Raw genomic sequence first — 10357 nt, 5'->3', positions numbered from 1 at the left:
ACTCCCTCCCAGATCCTGTACCCCCGCCTACACCCCTCCCCTAGGCCAGAATCCTCTCCTGCACCCAAACACCATCCCAGACCCTGCACCCCAATCCCCTGATCCACAACCCCCTCTCTCCTTCACCCAACTGCCCTCTCAGACCTCACACCATCTCCGGCACCCCAGTCCTTTACCCTGTGCGCCCTTCTGCCCCCAACCTCCGCCCTAGACCCTGCATCCCCTCCACAGAACAGTGCAGCCGCTGACCGATTACCAAAACCCTGGGCTATGTCTACACTGGTGGCTTCTTGCGCAAGAAAACGTCCACACTGCCAGGTGCGCGCTGTGTTTTTGCGCAAGAGCTCCCACGGCAGTGTGGACGCTCTCTTGCGCAAGAAAGCTCCGACGGCCATTTTAGCCAGAGGGGTTTCTTGCGCAAGCAACCCCTGCCGAGCGTCCACACTGCCCTCCTGCGCAAGAGGGCTCACACCTGTTAGAAAAGAGCAGAGCTCTTGCGCAAGACGCCCTCTCGTACCACGTCGCAGTGTGGACGCTCCGCGGAGTCTTGCGCAAGAACCCGCCAGTGTAGACACAGCCTGGGAGTGGCCCCCACCAAAATGATTCCCCTCCCCCAGTCTAGCTTGGGCTGGCTGTCCCTGTCAAATAGGAGCCGTCCGGCTCAGTTTGGAGGGAGGAGACGTTGGCCTTGTTCCCCCCCAGGCTGCACTCTCCCCCCTTGGCGGGCAGGTGGTTGCAGCTTCTGGCCATGCCGCCCTGGCGGGCTCCGGGAGTGGTGGGTGACATCACGCTCTGTGCCGCGGGTGAGCATGAGACCTTGCTGTGCGCCCGGCTGCATCCCTGCCCGGCCCAGCCCGATCACCAAGCCCACTCTGAGCCCGGGGCTGGACTCGGCCCCTGCTGTCAGCCCGGGCTGGTGCAGCAGGCCAAGCGGCTGCAGTCAGCCCCGCACAGGAATGTTTGGAACCGAACTCGGCCTGCGTGTACGTGCCGCTCCCCAGCTTCATCAGCCTCCCCCGGATCAACATGGGGCCTGAATTCGCTCCTCAGAAACCTTCCCACGCTGGGCATGAGCAGAGCCCTTCGGCACAAGCCAGCAGCTGGGCCAGGCCCTTGGCAGAGCCCCTCACCAAGCCCGCCCTCCGGCCGGCTGCACGCCTCACCGGGCAGGAGGGAAGCAGCAGGCGTCCGGTGTCCCTGTGAGAGGCCAGCAGGCGGCTAGAAGCGCTGGGCACTGCTCAGATTGCTGCTCGGGGCAGCAGCTGTCGGCAGGGCCCCCGCCGGGCGCTGTCCCTTTGGAGCCCGGGCCATGCGGGAGCCTGGGATGAAGACGATGGGAAGAACGATCAACGCCAGCAGCAGGACAGCGCCCCAGAGCACGGCCAGGCGCCGCTCCCACACCAGCCGGCACAGCCCCCTGCACAGGGCCAGGCAGGGCGGCTGGTAGGTACCGATCAGGCCCCCTCCGCTGGCGTCCCGGGCCGCCGGGTTGTGTAACAGCTCCACTGTAACCAGCGTCTCGGGGGCGTCTTCTCCGACGCTCGCTGGCCTGGGCGAGGGCGGCCGCCTGGCCCAGCACAGCCTGTGTCCGTCTAGCCAGACCTCCTGCAGGGGCTGCTGCCACGGGGGGAGCTGGGCCACGATGTCCGTGTTGGGCGGGAGCTTGGGGACCCCCCCGTCGGGGACGGGCACCGGGGCTCTGCAGAGCGGGCAGGGGAAGGCCTGGGCTGGTCTCACGAAGAGGCAGATCCGCGCCAGGCACTCCAGGCAGACGGTGTGAGCACACGGGAGGAGCAGGGGCCTCTGGAAGACGCTGTTGTAGGGGCTGTAGCAAACAGGACACTCCGGGGGCTGCGGCTCAGGCTGGTTGGGATGTCGGGCCATAGCCGGCGTCCAGCCCCAGCAGCCCGGTGCTGGTTAACCCGACGGGGCAGAGCGTTCCCTGCCCCTCGTCCTCGCTGGAGGCTTGTCCTTGCTGGGCCCCGGCTCGCGCGCCCTCCTCAGCCCAGCAGAAGGGCAGCGCCGGCCTGTTGTGAGTCCCTTCGCCTAGTAACCGGCATTGAGCTCTGAGCCTGGGTCAGGCCAGTCCCTCCCTCCTCACATAGCAACTGGGGCTGGGCGGGCAAAGGGGAGAGGCAGCCCTGGAGCCTCTGCACCCCGGGGCACGGCCGGCGCTCGCAGCACCCCCGCTGCGAAGGGCCAGCCGCCCAGTGGGGCCTGCCAGCCCCGGGGCCCCGCTGGGCAGGAGGCTACCGGGGAAAAGCCGAGCCCTGGCGAGCACTGACACAGCCGACTCCTCGCCAGCTCCGTCCTACGCCTCACGGAGCCCCCCAGCAGCGCCAGACGTCTCCAGCGCCGAGGGGCGCCCCCGGGACCCGTGCTGCCAGCAGGAGCAGGGCGCGCAAAGACCCGATCGATGCGTTAGTTGGCAAAGCGAAATCCCTTTCCCCGGCTCGCTCCCCACGTCCCGCGCCAGCCTGCCTCTTCCCGCCGCACTCCCCAGCTTCCTTCTCACCCGCCAGCCGCCCCCTCCCTCTCCCTGGACTGCAGCCTTTGCCTGCTGCTGGCCCCGCGCCTGCAGCACCTCCTGCCCTGGGGGCGGGTCCCAGGCTCCTGCAGTGGGGTGTTCCCAGTGTCGTTAGCGGGCGCCTTTGCCCGGCGCGGCCCCGCCGGTTCCTGCTCCATGGGCCGTGCGCCGGAGGGTGCCGCTTGGACTGACTCCCCAGTCTCCTGTCCGGGCGCCGCGGCTCAGCCCCCACGACTCTAGGGCGCCGCAGAGCACAGGAGCCCATCGCAGGCCAGCCGCCCCGTCAGGTGGTACACACGGCTGGCTGTGCAGCCCGCTGCTGGGGGGCCTCCGCTCAGCCTCCGGCACACCGGACGGGCAGCGCTGGGACGCTTGTGGTGCCGGGGCTGGTGCCAAGCAACACCAGGCTGCACTCAACCAAGCCCCGTGGCCGGGCTGCAGCTCGCTGGCGAGGGGCTGCTCTGCCAGGCCGGGGGCTCGGTGCTGCATAAGCTCCCAAGTCACCGTGCCCCTGCTAGGTGGGTGAAAAGGGGCTACCGGGCCGCTCTCCCCGGGGGAATCTGGTTCCAGAGGGGGCGTTTTGGGCAATTCAGGGCCCTGCACTGTCCCAGGTTTTCATCGATGCCCCCAACAAAACCGTAAAACCCTCCCTGGACACGTCTGCAGACACCAGCCCTGTAAATGGGGCCGAGGACGGGGCTACAGAGCCCTGGTGAGCCAGCACAACGTGCCTGTGGCCACGGCGCATGTACAGGCCCAGCTCTGGGCCCTAGCCCAGCCCAGAGTGTTTGTGTGTGTGTGTGTGGGGGGGGGGTCTGTCTTGGGAGCTTGGGGTGGAATAGTCAGTGGACGGGCTCCCAGTGGGCTGCCGTGGCCAGAAGGGCTGGTGGGCGCCTGGGCTGCAGACGGGACGCTCCAGAGAGCTGGTTCCCTGTCTGTGGCGCTGGTGCGGCTGCTGCTGGGCCCGCGTCCCACGCTCCAGAGACTGCTGGTGATTTGGGGGGGCTCAGAGACGAGCAGGAGAAGGAGGAACGGGCGAGACACCTGCCCTGGCGAGACGGGCGCCTGCAGCTCCCGGCACGCGGCCGACCAAGGGGCCGCTGGAGCCCAGGCTGCCAGGCCCTACCGGGGGGAGGGCGGGAGGTTTGCTGTGGACTCCTCCGTGGGCCAGGGGAAGGGCACGCCTGAGCCAGTGGCATGGGACACAGACCCACTGGGGCGCAGGGCCCATTTCTCATGCCTGGGGGGCGGCGCCTTGGACCAGGTTTCCAGGGTCGGGGCAGAGGCGCCGCCATCAGTGGCCACGTTTACACCAAGGGGCTGCTCTTGCTCCACAGGGCTCAGCCCGGGGGGCTCTCGGGGCCGTGCGCTCTGGGGCGCCCGGCTGCGTTCAGAGGCCCTGGCAGCGAGGACTCTGGGCGGGGCTGGCCCAACAGCAGGGCCAGAGCGGGGGCTGGGCTCACCCCTGCAGACTGACCCCACCCTGTGGGGAGGACGCCCACAGAACCCTTGGTTAAAGGCAGCTGGGGGGGGCGGACGGGACAGTTTTCCTTGAGCCTGAGAGTCAAAGGGGCCCAGGGCGCCTGGCTGGTGCCACCGCTACAGGGGCAGCAGGAGCCGCTGGCCCCCCGGGACTGAACTGTCGCTGGAGCAGCGCTCCATGCAGCTCTGCAGGCGGGGGGGGGGGCGGGGCTAAGGGCTGACTGCCCCCTCCCCCTTCCGGGGTGCAGAGCCCCACCCCCACACCTTGCCCTAGGCCCCATGGGGGTTGGCAGCCCTTCTGGTTAAAGGGCTGCTCCTTACATGGGGTGGCCCTGGCCACAGGAGCTGAGGGGGGTACCAGCCTTTCCAGCCCCCCAAGCACCAGCCATGGCACTCGCCTGAGAACGCTGGCGGGAGCCAAAGGGACCCAGCGGCTTCCCTGGCACCCAACGGGGCTCCCAGGGCTCCCTGGAAACCAGGCCCCTGCCCCGGCGACGTGTCCTGTGGAAGTGCGTCGCTGCCGGGCAGGGCTTTGTCCTCTGGCCGGGGGGACAGACGGCACTGGGCAGCGCTGCCCCAGCACATGCGGCTCCAGGCCTTAGCCCCGCGCTGGAGCTGCGAGCGTGTGCAAGGCTGGGGCAGATGCTGCTGCCGTAGGCGCAGGTCCCTGCTCGCACGGGAGGAGTGAGGGGGGGCGGAGCTGGGCTACAGGCTGCGCCCATCGTGGGCACGGTGCTAGCCGGGGCGTCGGGCGCACGGTGCTTGGCCCAGCCGGGGCCAGGAATTACTGGGCAGGCGGCGCGTGGGGCCGTGGAGACGTTCTCAGGCCGGCGCTGTCGTGAGTTCAGGCCCCGGCCCAAATGCATTTGCCAGCAGGCGCAGCTCAGGGCCCCCTGCCCCGGCACATGCGGCCCCCCCGACAGGGGCACTCCCATGGTCCTGCCTTTGGGCGGATCGCCATGGTAACCATTGCTTTGTCACAGTCCCCTGGAAGCGCTGCAGTGATGCAGCAAACTGGCCCCGCGCCAGCCGGGGCCTGCTGAGCCCACGGGCAGGCGGGGGCTGCGGGTTCAGTGGCCAGCAGCTGGAAGTGGGGTGGGGCGCGGGGCGACGGGCACCTCAAAGCCAGCGCAGGCCTGTGGCCAGTTGCCCTCCGTCGCCCTGGCCCCGCGGTGCTGCCGCAGGCACGTCCAAACTGGCAGGCCCTGGGGACGGCCCCGGCTAGCGGAGGGCCCCAAACGCAGTGGCCACATGTAGGCGTAAGGGCGTCAGGCCCAGGCTGGGGGCGCGCTGGCTGCCACGGGCCAGGCGTAGGCTGGGTTAGCCCAGGACACGGTGACACTGCACTGCACTAAGCTGCTGTCATCCGAAAACAGCCCCCCCGGTGCCGCCAGTGCACTGAACCAGCCCTCAGGCAGAGCAGGGCTGGCACTGGGGGAGGGGGACCCAGGCCGCTAGCCACAGCTGCCCCTCGGAGGGCCCTGCTGGAGGCCATTGGCGGGGCCAGCCCAGGGGCCCAGCGGGGGGAGCAGCAAAGAGCCAGGAGGCTGCATCGCGGGGAGCCGGGGCTGGGGCCAAGCGCAGTGTCGGGGTGTCATGGTCACAGGGAGCCCAGCCCCAGCGGAGACCCCCCCCACGCAGCGAGGGGAGCAGGCCCCGCACAGCCACAAGGAGCCGGCAGGTGCTGCCTGTGGGCTGGGCTGGTTCCGCGGCAGGTGAACCTTGGCCCCTGGGTGCAAGCTGGTGCCCGGGGCCTAATTCCTCCAGTCGGTTTTATTCCCTCCCCCGCCCGCCTCTCCCGGGTGCCTGGTGCGCTCTGTAAACAACAGGCAGCCCCAGCCCTTTGGCGCTCACAGCTGAGCAGCGCTGCATGGCACTCGGCCGCGCCTGCCTGGGGAGCGGGCACCGTGCACCCGGACCCGCCTCCTCTCCAGCAGACACCGGCGTGCGCAGGGCCCTGCTAGGGCACCGGGGGAGGAGGGGAGGCTCCGTGCATGGGGCAGTTTGCTCCCCTTTCTGGGGGGCTCCTGCTTAGCGATGCTGCTGGCGCTCGGCTCTGAGACCAGGCCCCCTCCGGAAGTAAGAAGTAAGTGTCCCCCGCGGCGCCCGCGGGCTGCCGGGAGGGAGGAGTCTGTGACCCTTGCTGCCCCGGGGCAGGGATGGGGCCTCAGCGTGGCCGTCGGGGCCCCTCCTCGCCGGGCGTTCATGCTGCTCTCAGGGCTCCCCTCGGCATCAGAGCTCGGTGCCGCGTGCATTGACCAGCCGCCACTAGCTGGAGCCAAAGGCCTGAAGCTGCCGCCTGTCCCCTCTGCCCTAGCCCCTCGCCCCTCCCCGTGGGCAGGGCCCAGGGCACTGTGCTGGGGGGTTGGTAACCAGAGGCTGAGACGGTTGTCAAAGAGACTTGGCGCTCTGGCGGGAGGACACCGGCTCTGGGGGTACCAGACGCGCCGCGGGGTACGTTTGCACAGGGCCTGGTCCTGACTGGGCTGCTGCTGTTACTGGGGTACCCAGCTCGGGCGGGCCCCCGCTGGCCTGTGCCCACAGCAGCAGCCTGAGTTCCCCAGTCGCCGGCTGACTGAACGCACAGTCCTGCATTCGGGCAGGTCAGACCTCAGCGTCCCCTCCTTGCTGGGCGAAGGGCCTGGCATAACAGCTGCATGGCTGGCGAACCCCCTGCTCCCTGATCCCCCCCGCGGCCGGCACTCCACCGCTCTCCTGTTCCTGTGCCAGGGTTCCTCCCGGGTCCTGCCCGGGGCCAGGGTTCCTCCCTCCCAAGGGCTTTGCTGTTGCTGGCATGGATTGGTCCCTTGCTGTGTGCGGCTGGGTCTGCCCTGCCCGGCCCTAGCAGGGTCCGCGCAGGGGGTGCACAGGGATGCATCGTTAGAGCCTTGTGTTGTTCCAGGCAGCTGGTGAGATCAGCACCCCTGCAGCGTCCCCAGCCAATGTGCATCCTGGCCGCAGCAGCGGGAGAGGGCGCGCTGCCCTGCTGAGCCCATGGCAGAAGGGCCGCGTGGGGAGCCAGAGGCAGACTGCCCGGTCTGCTGGAACCCCTACGACAACACCTTCCGCACCCCAAAGCTCCTGGAGTGCCGCCACTCCTTCTGCATCGAGTGCCTGGCCCATCTGAGCCTGGTGTCCTCCGCCCGCAACCGGCTGCACTGCCCACTCTGCCGCCACCTCACCGTGCTGCCCTCCGATCAGCCCGTCACCGAGCTGCCCACCAACGCGGCTGTCCTGCGGCTGCTCAAGCTGGAGCCCAACCACGTCATCCTGGAGGGCCGGCAGCTGTGCCTCCAGACAGAGCGGAAGTCCCGGTACTTCCTGCGCCAGCCCAGGGTCTACACCCTCAGCCTGGGAACAGATTCTGAGTCCACGCCGGACAGCTCCCAGGATCCCCTGAGGCCGACCTCCGTCCCCAGCCGCTCTTCCCTCCAGCAGTGTCTCCGCAACCCCCAGCTTCGCACCTTCGCCTACCTCATGGCCATCATCCTTGGCGTGACACTGCTGCTCATCGTCTTCATCTTCGGCCCCAAGCAGTTCCCATGGGGCATAGGCTGAGGGCCCAGCTGGCACCCACTGGAGCCTGGAGCTCAGCATCTTCTCACAGCAGGTCCCAGGCCACTTGGCGTCTGCTCTGGGCAGCGGAGACCTCTCTGCACCCCCAGGCCATGCCTGCGGGCTGTGGCTCGTGACCCTGGTCCTTGATCTCTTCCCTGGGACACACCCAGCCACGCTAGTGGCATGTGGCATGGCTGCCTTCCAGGCGCTGGGGCCAGACTGAGGCTCGTGCACTGCAGCAGCAGCAGCAGCAGCAGATGATCAGCTGTGCTGCCTGGCAGAGGGTCTGGGCCCTGACGCGAGCTCCGGGGTGCACGCGGGCAACTAGCCTTTCTACTGGCCAGCCACGACCCAGGAGGAGGGGCTGCCGCAAACCCCAGCCCAGGAGGAAGGAGCTAGAAGCTTATGGCAAGAGATTTCTAGAGCTCACCTCTGACTCGTTTTGGCTCTCCTGGGTAATACTATGGCTCGGGGGGCCACTGAGGAAAACAAGGGGGCCGAGACATTCATGGCCACACGCTCACCCCATCCGGGGTGCCAAAGGGTGGGGGAGGGGCGGTGTTGTTTCCATCTGCTCTACAAACATCCCCTGGCCCACAGCCAGGACCTGGAAGCAATTTCATCTTTGTCCTTTGCAGCGAATTCTTGCTCTTTTGTGTCCGTGTTTACAATCAAATACACTGAGGTGCTAGCAGGGCCCTGGCTCCTCCGCTGCTCTCGGCCCCCTGCTTCACTTGCTTTTCTAGAGCAAATAAATAAGCGTGGACAGTTTCTGTTGCAGGGGCAGACGTGGGGCGCCGGCTTCTAACAGAAAAGCACCAGTGTCTGTCCCGCCTCTGGCCAGGCCTGCGGCTCAGTGGGCAGCAGCTGTCTGCAGGGGCTGTTCTAACGCCCCAGGTTCACACTGACCGGCCGGGGCGGCTCAGCCCCACAATGGGCCCAGGAGCAGTGACTGTGATCCCAGCTGGCAGGACCTGCATGGGGTTCTCCCCGACGGCTCACTGCTTTAGGTCCAGCCCAGGATCTATGCAGCCCCGCTAAGACGGGAAACTGGGCACTGAGCAGCACTGGGCCTCGCTACCGCGCAGGGGAGACCTTTCAGGAAGCAAGTCCTGAGCCAGGTGAGGTCTCTTCTCTTTGCACAGCACCCAGGCAGGGCTCCGACGGTGCTGCCTGTACAGGGGGCAATCAGCAAAGGGCGGGTAGGGCACCTCTGGCCCCCTGCCAGGTGGGATTAGTCTGCTGCCTGCAGTCACGGAAGCTTGGCCAGACTGGGTGGGAGGGGTACCGTATGCGGTCATGCAGCAGGGGCATTCCACCCCAGAAGTGGCTGCATTTCAGTGGCAGGAGCTGCGATCTAAGAGGTAGGGACATGCAGCAATGCTGGGAGAGGAGAGGGAAAGGGAGCGGGGGTACTGCTGTTCTAACTGAACAGTTTGTTTAGCCAGGGGGAATGGCCTTGGGCCACAGACTAGGGCTGAGAATGGTTAACAGGTAAGTACCAGCTGGGGCACCCTGTGCACTGCGGGCCCAGCCAACCCCGGTTAGCCAGTTAGCCAAGACACAGGGGCTCCGTCACACTGGCAGCTCCTTGTGCAAGAACTGTTTGGCGGAAGAGTTCTTGAGCAAAGTCTTCCACAAGAGAGCGTCTACACTGGCATGTGCTTTTGTGCAAGCGTGTCTGTGGCAGCGTGGATGCTCTTGCGCAAGAAAGCTCTGATGGCCCTGTTAGCCATAGGGGCTCCTTGCACAAGAAATTCACGTTGCCTGTCTACACTGGCCTCTTGCGCAAGAAATACGTAACCTGTCCACACTGGCCTCTTGCGCAAGAGGGCTTATTCCTCGAGGGGACAGGAGTAACTCTTCCGGAAGAAGCTGTTTTCCGACGCTGTGCTGTGAATTTACCTGCACAAGAACACGTGTGCAGTGCAGACACCTGGCAAGTATCGACGGAGCCAGTCAGGTAACCAGTTAAGGAGTTAAATGGGATTTTATGGCCCTACCACAGAGTGTCATGGGGCAGACAATGCAGCTTCCTTTTGGCTGAGCCCATTGGTGGCTCAAGCCCCCCTCACAGCAGGCCCTTGCTGTGGGTGAGAGAAAGGGGCACGTACAGCAACGACCTGACTTGTGGCTTCTCTTAGGCTGTCTACACATGCAGCTTCCTGCGCGAGAAATATGCAAATGAGGCTAAACGGAATATCGCCAAGCCTCATTTGCATACCTAATGAGCCAAGAGGCTCTTGTGCCAGAAGGAGCTGTCTACACCGCCCTTTGTGTAAGAAAACCCCTTTTGCGCAATGCCGTTACTCCTGAAAATAATCGGTGTGGTGGCATGGCGCAAGAGGGTTTTTCTTACGCAAAGGGCAGTGTAGACAGCTCCTTCTGGCGCAAGAGCGTCTTTTGCAAAAATGGTGGCTCATTAGGTATGCAAATGAGGCTCAGCAATATTCCATACCGCCTCATTTGCATATTTCTCACGCAAGAAGCCGCAAGCGTAGACATAGCCTTAGGCTGTGTCTACACTGGGCCACTTATTCCGGAAAAGCAGCCGCTTTTCCGGAATAACTTGCCAGCTGTCTACACTGGCCACTTGCTTTTCCAGAAAAGCAATGACAATCTACTGTAAAATTGTCCGTGTTTTTCCAGAAAAACTATGCTGCTTCCATTCAGGCAAAAGTCCTTTTCCGGAAAAACTGTTCCGGAACAGGGCCGGTGTAGACAGCACAGTAGTCTTTTCCGCAAAAAAGCCCCGATTGCGAAAATGACGATCCAGAAAAGCGTGTCTAC

At 65.7% G+C, this 10357-nt stretch overlaps 1 protein-coding gene across 2 annotated transcripts; it reads left to right on the top strand.

The window, feature by feature from the left end:
• Positions 1 to 1268: 1268 nt before the first annotated feature.
• Positions 1269 to 7801, top strand: RNF183 (ring finger protein 183). 2 transcript variants are annotated; one of them, XM_075905229.2, is made up of 2 exons: positions 1269 to 1443; positions 6912 to 7801. In XM_075905229.2, the coding sequence occupies exon 2, from the start codon at positions 7004 to 7006 to the stop codon at positions 7565 to 7567; it is 564 nt and encodes a 187-aa protein (XP_075761344.2). In that variant the 5' UTR covers positions 1269 to 1443; positions 6912 to 7003; the 3' UTR covers positions 7568 to 7801. The 2 variants fall into 2 exon arrangements, with proteins under 2 accessions (XP_075761344.2, XP_075761343.2); XM_075905228.2 differs by lacking the exon at positions 1269 to 1443 and adding an exon at positions 5767 to 6095.
• Positions 7802 to 10357: the final 2556 nt, after the last annotated feature.

The sequence above is a fragment of the Pelodiscus sinensis genome, chromosome 23 (assembly GCF_052426305.1).
Source record: "Pelodiscus sinensis isolate ZL-2025 chromosome 23, ASM5242630v1, whole genome shotgun sequence".
In the NCBI taxonomy this organism is placed as follows: Eukaryota; Metazoa; Chordata; order Testudines; family Trionychidae; genus Pelodiscus; species Pelodiscus sinensis.
The sequence above is the reverse complement of the archived record's forward strand: the minus strand, read 5'-3'. Positions and strand labels throughout refer to the sequence as shown.